Source organism: Melanostigma gelatinosum (genome assembly GCF_949748355.1).
Source record: "Melanostigma gelatinosum genome assembly, chromosome: 11".
NCBI lineage: Eukaryota > Metazoa > Chordata > Actinopteri > Perciformes > Zoarcidae > Melanostigma > Melanostigma gelatinosum.
In genome coordinates, this window is record NC_136644.1 from 9,544,941 (window position 1) to 9,566,521 (window position 21,581).

At 48.1% G+C, this 21,581-nt stretch overlaps 1 protein-coding gene across 5 annotated transcripts; it reads left to right on the forward strand.

Moving 5' to 3' along the window:
* Positions 1-276: 276 nt before the first annotated feature.
* fam184b (family with sequence similarity 184 member B) lies at positions 277-21,454 on the forward strand. Of its 5 annotated transcripts, none has more exons than XM_079278653.1 (18): positions 277-726; positions 5,437-5,625; positions 6,941-7,612; positions 8,277-8,412; positions 8,790-8,941; positions 9,023-9,556; positions 10,352-10,459; positions 10,545-10,843; positions 12,007-12,160; positions 13,423-13,542; positions 13,747-13,879; positions 14,110-14,240; positions 14,397-14,512; positions 14,711-15,070; positions 15,181-15,307; positions 16,846-16,953; positions 18,722-19,119; positions 20,847-21,454. In XM_079278653.1, exons 1-18 carry the CDS (start codon positions 574-576, stop codon positions 20,917-20,919), a joined length of 3,963 nt encoding a protein of 1,320 aa, XP_079134779.1. In that variant the 5' UTR covers positions 277-573; the 3' UTR covers positions 20,920-21,454. The 5 variants fall into 5 exon arrangements, with proteins under 5 accessions (XP_079134779.1, XP_079134781.1, XP_079134780.1 ...); XM_079278655.1 differs by having other exon boundaries at positions 15,193-15,307; XM_079278654.1 differs by having other exon boundaries at positions 13,750-13,879.
* Positions 21,455-21,581: the final 127 nt, after the last annotated feature.

Genomic DNA, 21,581 nt, shown 5'->3' on the forward strand with positions numbered 1-21,581 from the left:
GAGCCCCCCCCCCCCCCTACTCCCATCCGCACGGTGATTGAAACAGCAGCGCCGGTAGGGGCGGGGCAGCACTGCAGCAGTGCGCCTCTCTCTCTCGCTCTCTCTCTCTCTCTCTCTCGCTCTCTCTCTCTCTCCGGTAATGTTCCTTAGGATACACACGCCCCTCTCCGCCCCTGCCGCGAGACAGGTGGTTGGACAGTACGCCTTCATCCTCGAGCGGAGCGCTCCCTAGAGTAAAAAAATAACAATATCTGTTGACAGCAGGGGAAGGGTCGGTAGGCGCGAGCGCGTCCCCGATGGACTTCCAGCGTGTGACCTCCGCGATCACCGGGCGGACAGCGGGAGAGGGGGGCAGCAGAACCGGAGCGCGCGAGGAGAGACCCCGCCGATCTACTGCCAAATGTTTCCCAGCGAATCGCTCGAAACGGGAGGGGGTCTACCGACGGACGAATGAGATGCGCGAGTGAGAGTGGTTGGGGATTTTTAATCTGAGAGGCGGCGGGATCATTTCTGACTATCCTACGGCGGTCTGGGAAGTTTGGTTTTTGGAGGTATAGGTTTTTTTTTTAAATTATGGCTTCAGCGGGCGCCGGTAAGGCTGCACAGCCCCCCGGGCCGGGCTCCGCGGTTAACGGGACTGCGGCAGAGTTCCCGAACATCGAGCAGGAGCTGTATGACTACCAGATGCACGGCAAGATGTGCAAGAAGATCGCTCAGCTCACCAAGGTAAGAGCCGCCAATGACAGGGGGAGAGAGACAGAGAGAGGCGCGCCGCCGCACGCGCTTGTCACCGGATCTGTCAGGCTGATTGGATGATCTGATGGCCGCCTCACTGTATCTGCCATCACACCGCTACATCATAACATATTGAGAAGGCAAACCTGTAATGAACCTGTGATGACATATGGGCCTCGAGGGACAACAACGGATCATCGCAGCAAAAAACAAAATGTAAATGCTTATATACATATAAAATGGATCCAGGGAGATTAAGATAATAAACAGCCTAAGAGAAGTAACGTTAACACAAACCTACAGCGTAAAAAGTATATATTTATGTATGTCCACCATAAAATCATACATGCTTGTTGTCTTGGTTGGTCTTCGTGACTGACACACTAATCAGACATTACTGAGAGCTTCAGGGTGTTTAGCAGATCTACAGCTATTTGAGAGCCAAACCTTTCAGAGCATCGATTAGGAGGGATGTAATTATCAGTTAATGTATGGATTATTTTCACCATGCATCGATTCATAGCTTAGATGGTTATATGTAAAAAAAACAATAATAATTATAAAAACAACTGCACATCTCAAAGATTGCATAAATGCCATTTCTTTTTGTGTGACCAACAGATAACAAAAAAGGTACCCGGTATCAATTGACAGTGATAGCTCACAGATAAAAGCAGAAAATGTTGAAGGAGGAAAAAAAATGCATCAATTGAGTAATCGATAACATTCCTATGAACCCGCGGAGCGTTGCTATATGGGGATCCTCTCTCCGGTGCACAATAATGCTTACAGAAGCAGGGCATGACCCATCGCTTGTTGAGCTATGACAATTACTGATGACTGTGCAGTTCCCATCCTCCCTCATGGGCTCACCTCTGTGTAGCCTGTAGGTGTGTGTGTGTGTGCGTGTCTGTGTGATGCAATGCATGCTGCAGTTGCATATGCAGCGTGTTGTTCAGAGAGCGTCTTCTCGGGACGCGCACAAACAAAGATGACAACAGATCGGGGGAGGGTCAGCACTTGTGTCTGTGCTTGTTAGGGGAATTTGCCAGCCTAGTCCTTCGACCTCCTCCATCCTGAAATGAAGAAGAAGCCAAACTTGCTTCTCTCTCTTGAAACTTCACGCACGCCCCGCCAGCCCAGCCCAGCTTTGGCTCTTTTGATGACCGCAGTGAATAAATCCGAAACCCACAGCGCTGATGAAACATAAGAATCATCAAATCCGATATTTGGTGTAAGCGTTTTTCTCGGGGCTTTGGGATGCCGGGCATGTGACACACGGTTTATTTGAGTGTTGCCGGGGCGGGGGTGTGGAGTGGAGAAGAAGCGGGAAATGGGTCAGCTGTGGTAGCTGTATATATTTACTAACCTCTGCTCCCTGTGTGCGCGAGGGAGGCTGTCGCGCGCGCACACACACAGTCACGCAGTCATGCACTTGTACTTAACAAACCTCCTCACGTCGGCCCGTCCGTCCCTCACTCCCCCACTCGCCCGTCTACACTTCTGCTTGAATTTCACGGCCCCCCCCCCCCCCTCCTCCTTTTGCCCCGGTTGAATGGGTGCTGCTAAAGATAAACCGGTAGCACACCGGAGTGTGTTTGCGTGGCGGAACAAGCCAACGGGAAGAAAGCGAGGGCCGACCACGTCAGGCCAGCTGTTGTGAATGTTCACATAAGCTTGCGCGTGCATGCACACGCCCACATGAATTCACAGAGGAGCGTCTTTTAATGTGACTCACGGAGATCAACAGTGGCACACTAAAGGATGCACATATATGCCAACACGTTTGATTGGCAGCTCTAATTCTGTCTGTTCGACTTCCTGTACTTATGAAGCTTAAGCTGTCACAACGGTCCCCGCTTTGTGATCCAGAACAAACGGTGCCCTCTTTGATATGTGTGGAGGCATGTGTGTGTGTGCGTGTGTGCTTGTCTCTTCGCTGAACCTCTCCTCTGTGCACCAACCATCCACTCCACATCTCACCCCTGTTTTAAAAAAAGCCTCATCCCGGCGCTCCTTTACACACTGTAGACAGAATATTCATTTCATGCTTTGCTGACTGTGAAGTTGTTGTCAATAAGCAGGGGCACTGGCTCGCGAGGCCACATGAATAACACTATCGACTGGCAGGATCAATATGGCGATCTTGGGGCAGGATTTACAGTAGCAAGAAGCTCTCGCCACTCTCTGACCAGAGCTGCCACGCCAATCGTCTTTGAGAATTTACACCCCAAAAGGGGAATCAAAGTGTGACACTGCCTTATTATGCTGTGTTCACACCAAACACGACGACATCACATACAAAGTTGATGCAAAGACGCGAATGGACGCAAGTAGACGCTAATTGAGGTGAATGACGTGACATGAATACGCGAAATTCGCATTACTGCTTCAGGTCAGGTACACATTGATATCAATGTAAAGTTTGCCAACGTGAGCTAGCATTAGCCATGAGGTTGTTGAACGAGAGTACATTCTGTTGCTTGTAATTTGAACTTTTCATTCATAAGAGAATGTTGTAAAGTCGTTGTGTAAGATATTTCATAAAATCTTGCCAAAAACAAAATCAAACTCACCAAGCTGTCTGCCCTAGGAGCTAGGAGCTCCGGCGCTATTCATTATTGAGATCATTTGAGGTATTGTTTTCATCACGCATCAGTCTGGCGATATGGGTTACAAAATGTGTGCTAAACCTTTGCGTTCCCAGTAGCAGCTGGTTCTAAAGCAAGCTGAAAAGTCTTATCTGACCTGTTCAGTTTATTTCTCCCCACAAAAGTTATCTCTCGACTATAAATGCAACACCATCAGCTCTGTGTCGTCTTTCTCCTGTTATTGGCCTTTTAAAATCCATTATTGGTGGACCTCTAGCTCAACATACATACTTTGTAGTGGTGGTTTGACCGCTTTTTAAAATAGTTTGTCTCTATGCTTGTATTAGAGTGTTTTATTATGTTGTATCCCTTAAAAGCCTAACCAGGTACAAGGGCTGCAACTTAGCCACGACTAGAGGTCCTATATACATTGTATCGGTTGCATTTTATTTAAACGTAATAATGCATATATGTATAGTTCCTGGCAAACAAATGGATACATAAAGAGTATTTTTGATGTTGTAGGTCAATCTGAGGGGTTTTCCAGTGAAATGTTTGTCAGAGCTTGGTGTGTTTGGTGTTTCAGAGGACTCGACCGTAAACCCCGTCCAACAACTTTGGGACGAAAAGGAACAACGACTAGTATCAGCGGGCGACCTTACTGGTGCTTTTATTGTGCAACCAAGTCTTTGGAGAGTCTTCCCAGAAAGGTCATGGACAGCGACGCTCTTGGATTGACCGCCAGCACAGGATTCCGAAATATGTCCCATCCATCATCGATATTTCGCTTATTTATAAGAAATACATCGTAGATTAAAGGAGCTTGACAAATTCTGAGACCATGTAAGTGTGTGTGTGTGTGTGTGTGCGTGTGAAAGAGAGGTGGTGACATGCTCACACACACACACACACACACACACACACACACACACACACACACACACACACACACACACACACACACACAGAGACACACAGAGACAGAGGGAATGTCCAGCAGTGCTGTGCCAGCTGTGTGCTGCAGACAGAGAGGCGTCCGGGTAAAATATGAGCCTCTGCGTCGCCCTGCGTACACCCATGGACATGCACACACACACACCTCTGCGGGTGTATGTGTAAGTGAGCCATCAGGGTCAGTAGCAGATGATGACACTGTAGATGTGGGGTACAGTGAATAGTGGGGGAGAAATGGGCCATATTTCAGGTGTTAGTCACAGACTATATCGGGACTCCACACATGCTGACGGGCTGGAGAATCACTGGACTGTATTAACTCACGGCACACTGTTTGCCAGTGTAACCTCTGTTATTTGTGTTTGGGGATTATTGTGTTCGGGTCAGTCCGTGTCAGTTTGATATTTGTTTTCGTAAAGCTGGCAGTTCTTATTATACTGGCTCCATAATGCCTTCTGTTTGTGATGCACTCCCACCACACAGAGTGGATCATCTGAATCCACGAGGGTGAGAACTGTAACCAGGTTGTTTTCCAGAGGAGATCAAGAAGGCAACATTGATAGCTATCACCACACGATGATATCAGTCCCGTAAAAAGGAAAACGGTGAATAAAATCAAAACTATAGTCCATAAAAAAGGACAGTTTTGTACTACTGCCAATAACAGGGACAATTTTAATCTTTTCTTCTCAAAAGGGAAACATCTATCACTCGGTCTGCAAGCAAATCTTTCAATGTCAGCTTAAACTCAACAATGACTGGCTGCTCCTGCTTTAAATTATTCTGCAGTTAGTTCCAAAAATAGGGGGAAGGCTACACAGAAGCACTTTTTCCTCAAATCTCTCAACCTGACGGACAGAAAACCTTAAAACGTTTCAGCTACTGTAAAAAAGAAAAGAAAACGTGAAGAAATCCCTGAATGACTTTCTAAAAAATATACGAATTAGGCACAGTAATTAACAAACAGTGAAAAAAGCATTGAAGGTAAAAGGCACGTCAGGATGAGATATGACCATAATCAGGAGTCAGTGGAGCAGAGTGGCTGCAGAGAAGCACGATGGCCGATCCCCGAAAGAGTTGATCAACAGATACAGTTTAGAACATACGTGTGCACTAACTGTTGAATCTTTCCTTGTCTGTTGTCGACGCACTCCAGGTGATTTATTCTCTGAACATGAAGAACGAGGAGCAGGAGGCGGTCCTGCAGGCCTTGAGCCACGCCCACCACGAAGAGCTGCACCGCATCCTGGTGGAGACGTGTCATGAAGGGGAGGGGTCGCCGCTGAGGACACGCCTCCTGGAGATGCAGGACTCTTTGGATGAGCAGCAGAGGGTTGGAGCCCAGGTGTGTGTGTGTGTGTGTGTGTGTGTGTGTGTGTGTGTGTGTGTGTGTGTGTGTGTGTGTGTGTGTGTGTGTGTGTGTGTGTGTGTGTGTGTGTGTGTGTGTGTTGTGTGTGTGGGTAAGAGCGGGAGACAGCATGATGTTCATTTAGTAAACTATGATCTCATTAGGAGTAAAATAGATCATAAAGCAGGGTATGCTTTAGGGCCTGCTTTATGGTCTATTTGACTCATTTATGGTCTATTTGACATCATTTACTAAATGAACATCATGCTGTATTGAAGAAGACTTGAAACTAGAGATTGAGATCATAAAGTCATGTTTACAATGTTTACTGAGGTAATAAATCATGTGAGCAGTAGAGTCATTGTCTCATAGACTTCTATACAATCAAACATCTCGTTGCAGGACTTGCATCCTGTCAGCAGAGAGTTTAAAGCACTTCCGGAGGTGTTCCGCCTGGTCTGTACACTGTAGCTAGTTTGCCTGTATGGCCACAGTTCTTGCACTTTTCAAATGTTTTGCATAAACACTGTTCCCTCCCGTGGTCTTAGCAGCTCCTCTGAGATGAAATGCTGGAGCATATTTGCAGTGTGAAAGTGCCAGCATGGAAAACAGTTGAACTCAAGGACGTTTTCATGTGGGGCAAAGCATCTGAAAGTGTTGTCCAGAGTAATAACATCATTTTTTTGGAATCAATGCTTTAAATGATTTGGGCCGTACTGAAAGAAGAGGGGAGTGTCTTTCAAGTGAGGAACTTTTAACTGTTTATGAAACCGTCTCAATTTAATGCTGCAGACCTAATATGACCTACATCAGTAAACGAGACCATCAGAGAGAAGATTGTCTATTTCTGTGTAATTATCCGGGCCACCGGTTCACATTCTGGTGAAATGACATACTGCAGGGTCACCAGAAACTCCTTTAGCTCAGACTTCAGCGGAGCCCATCGTGGACAGACCCAGAGCCGGCTTCGACCTGCAGTCGGAAGATCAGGCGGGAGGAGGTGAGCACAGCCCCCGGCACAAGTGTCTCCTCCTCCTGCCAGGTGCAGAGCTTCTCCACTCTGCCCCTCCGGTCCCCGCTGGAGGCCCAGGCCGTATTGCTGGGTCCTCTGGAGGGAACGGATGCACGGGAGAACCAGAACCACCACCGAGCGGGGCCGACTGCCAGACCCCTGCTGCAGTAAAATTAGAGGTTTTCTAAAGGGACCACTTTCGTCCACAGCGATTGGCAAAATCAACACAAAAGAAAAGTCCATTGTAGTGCACTATAAATGTATGTGCAGTGTGTAACACCTTCCCCTCTATGCCTCCAGGTGCAGGTGGACTTCGAGTGCTTCCGCATCCAGTCAGTGGAGAGAGAGCATGAGACAGAGGTGGAGCTGAGAAAACAGTTCGAGGAGAGGCTCCAGGCTGCGGAGGAAGAGCTCCAGGAGGCCAAGGCCCACATCGGCGACGCCCAGGAGGAGAACCTGCAGCTCAGCAAAGAGCTGCAAAAGGCCGGGGAGCAGATCCTGGAGCTGGATGCCAAGTGTGAGGAGCTGCAGAAAGCGTCCGACGAGGAGAGGCGGCGGAAGGAGGAGCAGAGGCAGAGGGAAGACGAAGAGAACAAGAGAGAGGAGCAGAGGCAAACGGAGGACCGGGAGTACTCGGAAAAAGTGCGAGCGCTCTCAGAGGAGCTGAAGGCGCTGCGCGAGGAGGGCGACCGGGCGGAGGAGGAGAGGGGGCGGGCAGGGAGGGAGGAGAGGGAGCGGTGGGAGCAGAGGGTGACCGACCTCAACGAGGAGCGGGAGGACATGAGGAGGGGGATGGAGGCGGAGTGGAGGGAGGAGCGGCGGAGGTGGGAGGAGAGGGAGGAGGAGGAGAAGAGAGGAATGCACAGCGCCCTGCGAGAGAGGGTGAAGAGGGCTGAGGCGGAGGTGGAGGGCCACCTGGAGAGGTTGGCGGAGGGCAAGAGGAACATGGTCAAACTGCAAGAGCGGATACAGGTACATACACACACACACACACACACACACACACACATATAACCCTTCCATTCCAACTGGAGGGCCGAAAATGGAGGTGAGAGGAAATTGAAATGTGGCAGCTTCCTGTCTCGGATGCGACCAGCTAATGATGGTGCTGACGGGAAAAGGGAGCGAGTTGGAGGCAGAGAGGGGGGGGGGGGGGGGTGGGGGGGGGCGGGGGGGGGGGGGGGAGGGGGGGGGAGAGGGGGGGGGGGGGGGGGGGAGAGGGGAGTGGAGTGGGGGAGGATCTTGCTCGTCTAACCACCGGCTGCCCTCCCTGAGTGCTGCTCCTGCTGCCAACTCTCTGCTAATGAGCAGTTTGAGCGGGATAGATCCGCCGCACCACCATTACCACCTCGCGCACGAGCATTAAGAAGCCCTGCGAGAGCTGGCATGGAGCTGACGTTAGCCCTCACACAGCAGACCATTAACCGCCCAGAGCCGGGAGAGATCAGCTCACTGACTCACCACATTTACCCCCCCCCCCCCCCCCCCCCCCCCCTATCGTCGTCCCTGACTTGCATTCCTTCTCTCCTCCTCATCTGTGTCAAAAGCTGCTTCCCTCACCTGTCTTCCTTTTTTTCTCCCCCTTCTTGTCCCCCTGTGCTCTTTTTGTCGATTCTGGTGGTGCCATCCACACCAGGACCTGGAGGAGGAGCTGGAGCTGGACCGGAGGCGCGTGTCGGAGGCCGAGGGCGCGGCCAAGCGGGCGGAGGAGGAGCTCGCCGTCGCCAAGGAGAGGCTGCTGCTGCAGGAGGACGAGCTGCAGTGCAGAGCAGGTACAGCCTCTCAGTCTGTGCCCCCCCCCCCCCTCACCTGTCGTCTCGCCTGTATGTCTCTCCACCGGGGAGAGAGAGCCGTCCGCGGAAACCCGCTGAGCTCAGCGCATTCCCACGAGCCACTCTGACTCAGCGTTATTTCAGTTTGTAATATATACAGGGAATGCAACAAACGCACGTGATTCATCCTCCACAATGGCAAACAGTTTCATCAAAGTGTCATCACACCCGGTCAGCAAAAGAAAGAAAAAAGAGATTTCCTCATTCCCCATTGGTTCCATTCTGCTGCTATTATGCATAATCAATCAGTGTGTGTGTGTTCACCTTAGTGTGTGTTGGTGCTTATTTGGTGTGTGTTCTCTGTGTGCGTCTCCCAGAGGAGCTGCTGAACCGCGGGGGCTGCGAGACGTGCGTGTGCACCGAAGTGGAAGAGCTGAGGAGCCAGGCGAGCCGCCTGCAGAGCCGGAACAGAGAGCTGGAGCTGCATAGCAGCGGCAGAAACAACGACCACGCCCGGCAGATACGCCAGGTAAGGCCCGCGGACGCAAATAAAGAGCGGCCGCGTCCAGTCGCATTGATCACATGTCTGTGTGTGTGTGTGTCCGCGCAGCACGCCGAGGCCCTGTCCAGTCTGCGCTCCGAGATGGTGCGAGCCCAGACCGAGGAGCTGCGTCGCATCCAAAAGCACGCAGACGACGAGCGGGAGAAGCTGCAGAAGGAGATGGACAAAGAGAGGGAGGACCTGCGCAGGGAAAGAGAGCAAGAGAAGGAGAAGTTCGAGAAGGACAGGAACAGACTGCGCCGGGAGAGGGACGAGGAGAGGGACGAGGTGGAGGGGATCAAGGAGCGTCTGAGGAGGGAGAAGGAGGAGGAGGTGGACCGGCAGAAGAAGGAGCTGGAGGTGGAGAGGGTCCGCATTCGTCTGCAGCTGGACAAGAACATCGAGCAGGTGGAGGCGGAGAGGGCCAATGTGCAGCAGAAGCTGGAGGAGGAGAAGAGGAGGCTGGTGGAGAAGGCCGAGGAGGACAGGAAGCGGTTGAAGGAGCAGGTGCGGAAGGCGATAGAGGAGGTGATGAGGAGGCACGCCGCCGACCTCCACGGCGTCCAGGAGGCTCTGAGCTCAGAGAGGAAGACCAACCAAGAGGTCAGCATCTGTCTGGGGAGGGGGCGTGATGGTAAAGAGGACACAGTTCTTCCATAACAGGCACTTGTATCAGAATCTTAAAATAGTTGCGGCAGCCGGCTCCTACAGGCTTCATCATTTTAGTTTCAGTCAGACTTTGGGTTTAATTCATTTGCGTACAAGGACGAGCCGCTCTCAGGAATAATTTGGTTCCTTTCTTCGCATCACACAGCTGCAGCAGTTATACTTTCCATTCTCTGTGTGTCACGCTCATGTACTCCGGGGAAAAAACAAACCCGTAGAAACTTTATTCCTCAGAAATCAGGATTCTCCAGGCGAGATCACGTTACAATAAAAACAACCATTAAAAACCGCTCACAACAAGGTCGGTGGGTTATTTTGAGTAACCAGGTGATGATTTCTGGAACGAGACCTTGATGTTGAGTTTATCAAATGTGATTTTTGGTGCTTTGAGCACCACAAGCCGATTGCCATATTTATTAATTTTGACATGTTGGAGAGAAGGCAGACACCTCTAAGGTCGATGTCTCTAAAACTAGGCAACTCACACAAAAACAATCTAAATTGATAAATAGCAGTACAGCTAAGAAGAAAAAAGAATATTTTAGATTTTGGGTTGAACTGTCCCTTTTAAAAAGCAACTACTATAAGCCTGCCCTTTGAGCCTTCTTATAATGTGCTCTCCATTGTCACACATTATGAATTCGGCTTAGCAATAAGGAGATGATAGCATGGTGGATTAAAGGGCTATAAAGAAGATAAGTTTGTTCATGTCATAATGGCGTTTCTTGGCAGGTGTGCGCGCGTTTGAATGAGGAGAGGAGGACCGGTGAGGAGCTACGCAGCGAGCTGGAGAGGGAAAGGGAGGAGCTGAGGACGAAGATGAAAGATGCCACCAATGAGGTTTTACCAGATGAGATACGTCCGATAAAATGATTCTCGTTCTCAGTTGTAATATGTGTGAAGTAAAAAGCTCTCGTGCCTTCAGGTCTGTAGGCTGCAGTCTGCGATCCGACAGCAGGACCAGAAGGAGCAGGCGGCCCCCGAGGCCGCGGCCTCGAGCGGGCCGCAGTGCTCCCGTCTGGAGGAAGAGCTCCGTCAGGCCCGGACTCGGCTGGCCCGGATACAGGAGGAGGCGGAGAGGCAGCGGGAGAGGCAGCAGAGGGAGACGGCGTCCCTGCGGGCCGACAAGCACCGGCTGGAGGAGAAAGTCCTGGAGCAGAGCCGCCTGAGCACGGAGCGGAGTCTCCTAGACCAGAGCCAGCGGCAGACCGAGGACCGGATCAGGTAGCAGAGGAAACGCTGCCAGAGCTGCTAAGGCTTAAGTTGAGAAGCAAATACTTCAAATTGTGGCTCGCAACAACCTGTATCCGATTCAGTTTAACGAGCTTCGTCGGCGGCTGATGCGTTTTACCAGAACAGAAGTTTTTCAGAAAACCAATTAGTCCTGTCCTAACTCATAAAGTGACTTTACACACCTTCTTCATTACTGTATCCTCATGTTGAAAACAGCCATTACCGTTATTTAAAGTTACTGTGAGGAACTCTTAACTGGTCAGTTTAATCCCGATCCTCTATATGACCTACATCAGTAAACGAGACCATCAGAGAGAAGCTATTTCTATATAGTTATTCTTAATGCTTGTCATTGCTGCCACCGGGTCGGATTCTGCGTTAAAAATGAGATGGAATCATGCAGGTTCACCAGAAACTCCTTCAGCTCCAGCAGAGACCAGCCCGTCGTTGACAGATGACGGGGGAGGAGGAGAGAGCATCCCCCCCTCCGGCCAGGAGCAGAGCTTCTCCTCTCTGCTCCTCCGGTCCCTGCTAGGAGCTAACACCGACACCGACACCACGCTGCTGGAGACCCAGGCTGTATTGCTGGGCCCTCTTGAGAGAAGGGGGGCACGGGAGAACCAGAACCAGGACCGAGCGGGAAAGTCTGTCAGACCCTGCTGCAGTAAAATGAGAGGTTTTCTAAAGGGACTCTGGTGCTCGGAAACATTTTCGTCCACAGGGACTGCCAAAATATACACAGAATGAAAGTTCCTTGTAGTAACTTTAAATTACTCCAAAGTACCAGTGAGCATGCAGACAACAATCATTTATTCTTAGAATAGTACCCCTCAACATGGCTTTTCCATGCAAAGGCACACATTTACAAAACCTGTTAGCGAGAGATTTACAGGTGTCTGCTCCAGAACCAACGAGGGAATTCCTAATCTCTGGATATATAAATAGAAAAAAACCATAAAAAAAATAGAGATGAATGCTGACATGAACAAAAACAAAGTGAGAAATAATCAAGTTTCTACCTCATCTACGAAACCTACTCAACTCAAAATGATTGTTGCAATGAGTGAGAAGCACAAGACACGGTCAAGTGGATTTGCATGTAGTGTTAACTCGCGTCCTTCTCGTCCTTCTTGTTTTCCGATGCGTGCCTCCAGGGCGGAGTGCGAGGATCGTCTCAGAGCGGAGTTCAGGATAGAGATGAACGCCGCCGTCGCTGAGAGCGAGCAGAGGTGGCAGAACAAAGAGCAGGAGCTGCAGACCCACATATCGGAGCTGCAGGGTCAACTGAGCGAGCTGCAGTCACAGGAGGTGAGTCTCCTCCACCGTCTGTGATGCTTGCTGCCTCCTTCATTAGAGCCTGATAACTGGACTGAATTGCTGTTGAGTTTATTTTTTTCCCCTGAATATCTGAAAAGAGAGATGGAGATGTGAACCCGAGTCTTCATTCGGTAAAGATACCTTTGTTGGTTCGTTGATCATTTACTCAAGTGCTGTACTTAAGTGTAATTTTGATGCTACTTTCTACTCCACATTTCAGAGGGAAATATTTGACATTTTATTTCACTACATTTATTTACAATAAATTAAATACAACAGTATTAAAATGAATACAATCATCTCTTTCGCAGCCAGCTGCAACATGAAAAACGCATCTTACATGTTTCTGCATCAATAATAATAATCTAATACTGTATTATATAATAATGTAACAACTTAAAAGCCCATTTGATTGCTCAATGAGTACTTTTTCTTTTATACTTTGGGGCGACTGTGGCTCAGTGGTAGAGCGGGTTGTCCCTCAATCAGAGGATCGGTGGTTCGATCCCCGGCTCTTCTAGTCCATGTCGATGTGTATCTTGGACAAGACACCTAACCCCAAATTTCTCCCGTAGCTGTGCCCATGGTGGCACCTTACATGGTAGCCCCTGTCATCAGTGTATGAATGATGACATAAAGTGTTCAAGTGGTTGGAAGACTAGAAAAGAGATATACAAGTACAGTCCATATACTTGGTGTGTATTTTCTATGAATGCAGGAATTTGTACTTGTAACAGAGTGTTTTTTAAATGATGGTATTGGTGCTTTTACGTAAGGAAAAAGAGTCTTAGTACTCCTTCACAGGAGGAGAAGAAGTACTGGTGGAAGAAGTAACACAATTTGGTCCACAATCTGGAGCCCTGGATGAGTTCACCATCATAACCCGGAGGAATAACCCGAATAATGTCACCGGGGTGTGTGTACAGTTCAACAGAAAGCCTGCGATGTGGAGGCGTTTCACTCCATCTCTCAGCGGCCTAATGTGGGATCCAGCGTTTAAAAACTCGACTCGAAAAAGTCTGGATGTTTCAGTTGACCAACTTAATGGCAGTTGCAATACTAAATCACTGCAGTGCTCTTTTAATTAGCTCCATGAAGCCCATTCTTGAGCGCACAATGAAGTCTGCGTTTCTATTTATTTATTTCAAGAGTCGGCAAATTGTCAAACAAAAGCCACATCTCACACTTCACTCCGGGCCTGATTGCAAACTCATCATCTCAGGATGACTGTACGCGTACCATTCTCTCGCCAGGCGGAGAAAACGAAGGAGTGCCCCGGAGACGATTGCCATGGCAACCCCGAAATTGACAGGCTGAGGAAGGAGGTCCAGGACACCAAGGAGATCAACAAGAAGCTGAAGGATCTGCTGAAGGTACCCTGCAATCTTTCACAGGTCTTCCACTCTCTGTGATGAATAATTGAGTGGCTTTGACGATGAAGAGGCATTGTAACGTGATCCCATCAGAGTGCACACGTGTCTGTTACGTACACGCGGCTAAGTGCTACTGTGTGTGTGTGTGTGTGTGTGTGTGTGTGTGTGTGTGTGTGTGTGTGTGTGTGTGTGTGTGTGTGTGAGGAGCCTCAAACCCAGTCTTTAGGAGAGGAGAGGCACAGCCACGGCAAGGCCCTGCAGGCGTTGGAGAGACAGGCGAAGGAAGACGTGTTGTCTGAGAGGAACAGGCTGCAGACGACGCACCACCTGGAGCTAGGTATGGCACACGTGCACGTGAACACACACACACACAGGCAGCGGGCAGACAGCAACGCATTCCGTATGACACAAAGAGCGATACACACATTGAGGTTATGAATTAAACAGTGGAGTTGCTATCGCCATGGATACACGTCACCATGGCAACAGCAGATGGGTACCTGTAGCAGTGGGCCAAATAGATTTTAGTTTTTTTTCGCTTGTGTGTGCGTGTGTGTGTGGTATCAGATAAGCAGCGTGCGGAGTTGACCCAGCAGCACACGGAGTGGAGCCGGCAGATGACCCAGAGACATATGCAGCAGATAGAAGACCTGCAGGCTCAACTGCAGGCACACACACAGATGATGGCCCTGCAACAGGTAACACACACACACACACACACACACACACACACGTGTAAATGTGAGCACACAAGCAAATCGCAGCCATTTCACAACTGATGTCTTTGTCGTTCACGGGAATCTTAGAATGAAGGCAGATATTGACTGTGTGTGTGTGTGTGTGTGTGTGAGAAGGATCTGAAGCAGCAGAACCAGTATCAGGTGTTCGAGCGACAGCTGGATGAGAGCCGCTGTGCCATGCTGGAGCTGCAGAGAGAAAACGCAGCACTGAAGAAGCAACTAAAGGAGAGGTGAGGAAAGTTATTATTTACTGGTCTATTTGAAAACTAGTACATAGTACAGAGAAAGTATATATACTGTAGTACAGTAAAAGAAAAGTGGCGCAAATGAACTTTTAAGATCCATTTTGTATCATAATTGTTATATTTTATTATAAGGGCCGCCTCCACTATTTCCAGCCGTGCCTTGTATCTACCGTGTCTTATCAGGTCCGTGCAAGAGAACCCCGAAGCCGAGGAGAAAAAAGAAGAGGAAGTCGTGGATTTGCGCAAGAAGAGGGACGCCCAGCTGGAGGAGGAAGCACAGCGCCTGAAGGAGGAGGTGGAGAAGCTGCGGGTGGAGATGGAGAAACTGGAGGAGTCGCAGAAACAGTGGGAGGAGAGGAGAGAGGAGGACGTGAAAGAAGAGGAGGTGGACGAGGAGAAGAAGAAGGAGCGCGAGGAGGACAAGAGGAGAGAGGAGGTGGAGGAGATCAGGAGGAAGCACAAGAAGGAGATGCAGAGCTTGGTGTCCGAGTACAGCAGCGCCCAGACGCACCTGCAGGCTCGCATCGTGGCCCTGGAGAACGAGTGAGTAGAGGGCGAGCGCGGGGTGGGTGGGGGGGGGGGGAGGGGAATGCAGCAAGTTTGGAAATGAAGGGCGGGTATGTGAGAAAAGTGTGTGTGTGTTTGTGTATATGATTTAACTGCAGACTGCGCGAGCGCGAGGAGCGGTGCAGGAGGAGGGAGCCTCGATGTGATGACCTGCAGCTGGGGAGACTCCAGGAGAGACTGACCGAGAGAGACCAGCTCATTAAACGATTAGTGGTGGGAGCGCACACGCACACGCACGCACGCACACGCACGCACACGCACGCACGCACGCACGCACACACACACACACACGCTACATACTCTAACAATAACCTGTGGAAGGATTAGTCCGGTGATATTTTATGTTATTCTTATTGTCAACAAATTCCAGAGTCTGATATAATATTTTTTGTTGCTATTATTATTGCACTGGGGGACCTGTTCCTACATCACGGTGAACAATGGGCGCTGTAGTTTATGTACGGCCCTGCTGCCACACACTAGAGCGCCAGATCTGTGGCTGGAAATATTCCAAACGAATGCTAATGTTTTGGTAGAATATGTCGTCTTTTATTTTTATGAAACAATACATCTGTAAACCGTTTTTTACGGGTCAAATATTCAGAAGTTGGAGCGCTATCTTTTATTGGATTTGTTGACAGTAAAGGAAATATATAGAATAACGCCAGACTTATCCTTCAAATCATGCACTGTGCAGTGTGCACTGCTAACAGCAACTGGTATCCGCACTAGGGTTGGTAATCCTGAGAAACTAAGAAGAGAAAGCTACATTTTTAAAAATTAAACTGACAGCCCTCCCGCCAAAGCCACTCCCCCAAAATGATCACAACGAACAAGCTTATTAAAGCTAGCATCTTGTGGAAGCTAGCAGCTTGTGGAAGCATTTGATTAATTGATTGCTGTCTGGATGTAAATAGAATTTTGACAAATGTATCAAAAATGTTTTTGAAGACGATTACCTACCCTGCCTTTAGCTATACCACGAGGCACAGTTTTCATGATTTGGTGAAAGCTTTGAACGTATTTTGTTCAAATCTTTCTTGCTAAATAACTCTTAAATCGCCCATAGTTCATTCTGACTTTGGAAGCTCGTGTTTACCAGTTTAGCAGTAATATCTTTCATTTGACTTAAACTCAAGGTCCACTTACTCGTTCGTTGCGCAGCTTTTGATCACATCACGCAGTCCTCATTAGCTCAGTTTCCATTGATCTGAGCACTTCTAGGATTCCCATCATGTGGAGCATGGGGGTCCTGGTGACACAGTGGTTAGGACATGTAACTGCAATGTCCCTGGCTTTCTCATAGTCTGTCTGTCTCGTAACTGTTGCGATCCAGTGAAGGCAAAAGGCCAAAAACATCCTTGAAAAAAGTAGGAGTTCGTTCAGAACCGAGTGACACGGTCAACAGCTCCAGAGCCGGCGATAAGGTGAACCTTGAGTTGAGATCCATAAAGACATTGCATCCTGCTAAACTGGAAACTGAAGAAATTCTTGTAGCCAATTAACAGCAAAGGGACCACGAGTGAACGAAAAACTTGGACCACTCGGACCAAATCAAACTAGACCAGTGTCTTCAGCAATCATTAGTGGAGACCAAGTGTCCTCTGCCAGAGTGCTGCGTGTGCCATCTGTGTGGCATGAGGCAGAGTATGAAACAAGTGCCCCCTCCAGACACAACTCCAACACAACAACAACAACACCAACTGTGAACTAGGCCAATGAAAGTCCTTCCTCATCCTCCTTCCCTCCAGGAAGAGAGGCATCAGCTGCAGCTCCACCCTCCGGTTGCCGGGGACAACAGTACCCTCAGGCCCCGCGACAGCAAGTCCTGCCCCGGGAGCGTCACGCCAACCATGAGGGTGAGTGCATGTGTTCATAATGTATTCATCAAAACGAGCCTCCTTCCAGCCAGAAGTGCTCGCTGGACCGGAGCCAACTTCCCACTGACACACTTCCTATTCACGCCCTCGCTGCGTTTAATGACAATTCATGAGAAGAAGTCAGAAACTAACAACTTGGACAGTAAAAATACAGCCTTGAAGGATTATTTTTGGGAGAAGGAAAATTTGGTCTCTTAAAAAAAACAAATAAAGTTGAATGATGTGAAAAAGATATATATATAAAATAAAATAATACATTCCTATTTATTTATTTCTTGTTTTTTTCTAATGGAAAACAAAAAGCATCTCAGCTGCATATGTGATGATTCTAGGCTACAACTGAGCGCAGGCTCTGCTGTGCTTTAACTTGCCTTCACTCATTATGGGATCAGTTATGGATGGGTTACCACAGACCATCTGGGCTGGCAAATCTAAGCACACGTATGAAATTACACTCCGCCGAAAATCTTTTTTTACATTTCAAACACACTCCTGCAGACTTGAAAGATGGTTGTGAAACACCTTGCGATGTATTCCTGACAGCTAACGGCTGCTGTGTTCAGCTTGGGTTTTCAATGGCAACGCAGTGAGTGGGAGAGAAAAGGTATGAAAGCATCACAAGCTCCTGCTAAATGCACACCTCCCCAGCTTTTCTTAGGTGGTGCATTTAACCAGACGTAGTGAGCATACAGTTCATTATGCTGCAGAAGTGTCTCCAGATTCTTCTCTCGAATAATATTGTGGCTGATATGATTTCATTCTGACCACAGCTGCTGCACAGCGTACAGCGGGTGATGGTTTGATCGTCATACTATTAAGTATTTCGGGCAGAGTATCATTTTGAAGTCAGACCTTCTCAGTGCATCTCTCACTGAGCAGCTGTGGCTAAAATGATGTGAGCTCCATATTAAATAAACTGTAGCATGTCCTGAGAAGCAATTAGATTCATCACATCCACACAGCAGTCACTAACAGCCTGTTTTAGAACAACTACACTTAGTTTGGATGAATGTGAGGAACCAGGCATCCACTTCATTAAAGGATAAGGTTGGTTATGTTATATATTTAAAGCTACCAAGATGGAATTTCATTTTGCGACAACTTATGCGCCCCCTGTGGACTAAAGCGGTAGTGTTTCCGAGCACCAGAGTCCCCTTAACAAAACTCTAACTTTAATGCAGCAGGCGTCTGACTGTCTGTTCCGCTCGGTCCTAGTTCTTGTTTCTCCCGAGCCGCCCTTCTCTCCAGCGGGCCCAGTAATACGGCCAGCGTGGTGTCGGCTCCCAGCGGGGACCGGCAGCATCAGAGCTGAAGGAGTTTCTGGTGAACCTGCATGATTTTGTGCTGAATCCGACCCGAAATTGAGACTGGTTCACAACCAGTTCAAAGTTCCTCACTGAAACTTTAAAATCAATCTTTTAAAACATCTTCAAAGATATAGTTTGATTTAAAAAAGAAAACAAATGGGTGTGTGACAATTGTAATCAGTGCCTTTGTTGGGGCCTATTTTCAGCTGCGGATAAATACACATTTTGTGCCCGATAGAATATTTACGGAAACAGGAAAGTGTACGTGGGATTGAATCAAAGTAAACTACCGTGCCCATGTTCATCATGAAGAATTGATACCTTGTTTTGGTTTATTCATGGTGTTTATTGACAATAAGGAGAATATAGAACATCAGCGGTCTTGTCTTTTGATTAAATTCCCGTAGAAACGACTGTATGTGACTCTGTCCTCCCAACAGAGGAAGCGCGTGGAGTCTCCTCCTCACGTCACCAGCATCCCCAACGCCGGCACCTACGACAGGAGCGCCTTCGTACCCCCGTCATCCTCCTCGTCCTCGTCCTCCTCCCCTGTCCATCAGCGCTCCTCCTCAACCCTCCCCCACCAGTCCACCTCCCAACCGCAGACCTCCCCTCACTACTCCACCTCCTCCCTCCCACACAAGCACACCTCCCTCTCCCTCGGCCAGCATTCCTCCCCCTCCCTCCCTCGCTCCACCAGATCCCGGACCTCCTGCGTCCCTCCCACGCCGGCGCCCACCGCCCCGCTCCCGGTCTGCCCCTCACCGCAGACGGGCATCCGCTACGTGGCGCCCTCCTGTCAGGAGCTGCATGCACACCTGCAGGGCCAATCAATCAGGTAGGAACATTTCTTCTATCTGGGCTGTGATGTTACAAATGTCAAAAGACGGGAACGGGACAGACTCAGTACTCCAATGAATGATCGACATTTATGCAAACTGCCTTCTTCTGGATAAGATACCACAGTCACCTGAAGCCAAAAACATAGAAACTCATAATAGAACTAGTTACAGCTATAAACAATATATCCTCACATAAAATAGTTCAATTCAATATTTAGGGTTCAAATAGGAACTATGTAATTATAAATCATAGACTGTACATAAGAAGCGGGCATGGTCACCATGACGTCACCCACTTGTTTGTGGACTATTTCTTTGAAGCCGTCCAAGTTCAACATTTTGGCCGTCGCCATCTTGGTTTTAGACCGTTCATCTTTGTTTTAGACCGTCGCCATCTTGTTTTTTTGTAACCAGAAGTGACACAAGAGGGTGGAGCTAAGTGCAACCGAACCGAAATTTTCAGGTTATCAAACTATTGCAATAAACGTGAGAATACACTGTGAACGGGTTTAAGTTGTATGACGAAAACACTTGAAAACAACTCCCAGACCGGACAAAACTGTGGTAGCCACCTGTCAATCACAAGGTAGCCCCGCCCTAAAGCACACTCTCAGGGTTCCCTTTATTTTTTCATTTTCCAGGTTTGGAAAAGTCATGGAAACTGAGCAAAAGTTAACACTTACATGGAAATTGAAACAGTTGTCCTGGAAAATTTTATTGGATGATGTGTAAAATAGTAATAAAATGATTGAGCGCAGAATTAAGATGAGTTTATAAAAACCCTTTATTTCTGCCGGAGACAGGCGGCGTGTTGTGGTCGTATTCTGACCGCGTAATAGGGAGAAGGAGAGGCGGTGGTGGTGTTAAAATGTTGATTGGAAAGGTATTTGTAATACGTCAATGTAATAAGTCAAACACAAATGTAATCAGGGAGAAAATACTTTTTTGGTCAAACGTAATTGAGAATGCATTTTAGTTTTGGGGGAATGTAATTTTTAGGAGACAGTCGGTGCAGTGAGGTTCTGGCTGTCTGGGTCTACAAAACACGTTTGTTGTTCATCTACAGCTTGTTGCATTATTTCATGCATTGATATTATCAATAAGACATAATCTCTAAGCATTTACAATGTAGACTTGACTGGCACATCTTTTAAATCAAGTAAGTAGTCAGGTGTCCTAGGGGGTTGTGTGTGTGTGTGTGAGGGGGGCGCGGAAAGATTCAGGGGCCTATAGATCATCACTTAATATGGTACCTGGAAAATCAGGAGGTAGCATGGACATTTTTTTCAAGGCAAGCGTGGGAACCCTGACTCTGCTTTATGGTCTATTTGACTCTAAATGGACCATAATTCATGAAATGAACATCATGCTGTATTGAAGAAGACTTGAAACTAGAGATTGAGAACATAAACTCAACTGACTGTGTGAAATGAATGGAGAACAATAAGCAAAACAGAAAAATCAAAACCTATACACGCTTCTAACAAAACATTTGGGTTGGGGAAGTATCATTGTCTTGTATTTAAGGCACATACATGTAAATGTGAATTTAATAAATAAATGTAATTGATTCCTGTCAGGTTGACTGTCCTGATTTGAAACACCTGTCTTGGTGACTGTGGCGTCTCAAAATCAGCCCCAACACTCAGAGCCATAGCATGGCGACATATTTAGATATGATTTTAAGAAGCCAATGCGTGTGTTCTTCTTCTGTGTCTTGCAGGGGCCCGTACCTGGAGCAGAGGGGGACAGATGGGCTGAAACAGGAGTGGTTCACCAAATACTTCTCCTTCTGAGCACAAACAAACGCACAGCAGCTGCAAGTACATTTCCTCATATACAGTTCATTGCTTCTTATACACATCCGTTTGTCACACACACACGCACACACACAGGCTCATCACCAGCAAGGCCATCCCAACCATTGCCTCAAAGCTCAACCAAAAAGTGCTTCTCAAACACATGCCTGACCTCTTCTCTGGAACATAGGCCTGCCCGGATCTTGTTTGTATAGTTTGGAATGTCTCCATATCTTGTTTTTTATTAAAGCAGTCTTCCTTTTTCTTTTTTTTGAAAATGCAACCTTTGCTCCAATCTCCACCACGCGATTATTCCAGGAGAACATCCCTTTCTTGAAAATCAGCAACCGGGTGTCTCTCAGAGTATGGAAGCATTCGACGTATTCACTCAAGATCCTCGTCAAGACGGACACACGCCACTCACCGTACCAAAATGAAGCTTGTCTCAATGCAAAAATGTATGATAATCTTGATGAACAAATTATATAAAATATTTTGTTTTTGTACTGGCTTCTTCTTTGTACACCGCCGCAGGAAAGACCAAGAATACATCGTAGGTATTACATTACATTACAGTCATTTAGCAGACGCTTTTATCCAAAGCGACTTACGATTCAGATCCTGTCACACCGGAGGCACAGCTGCGGGAGCAATTTTGG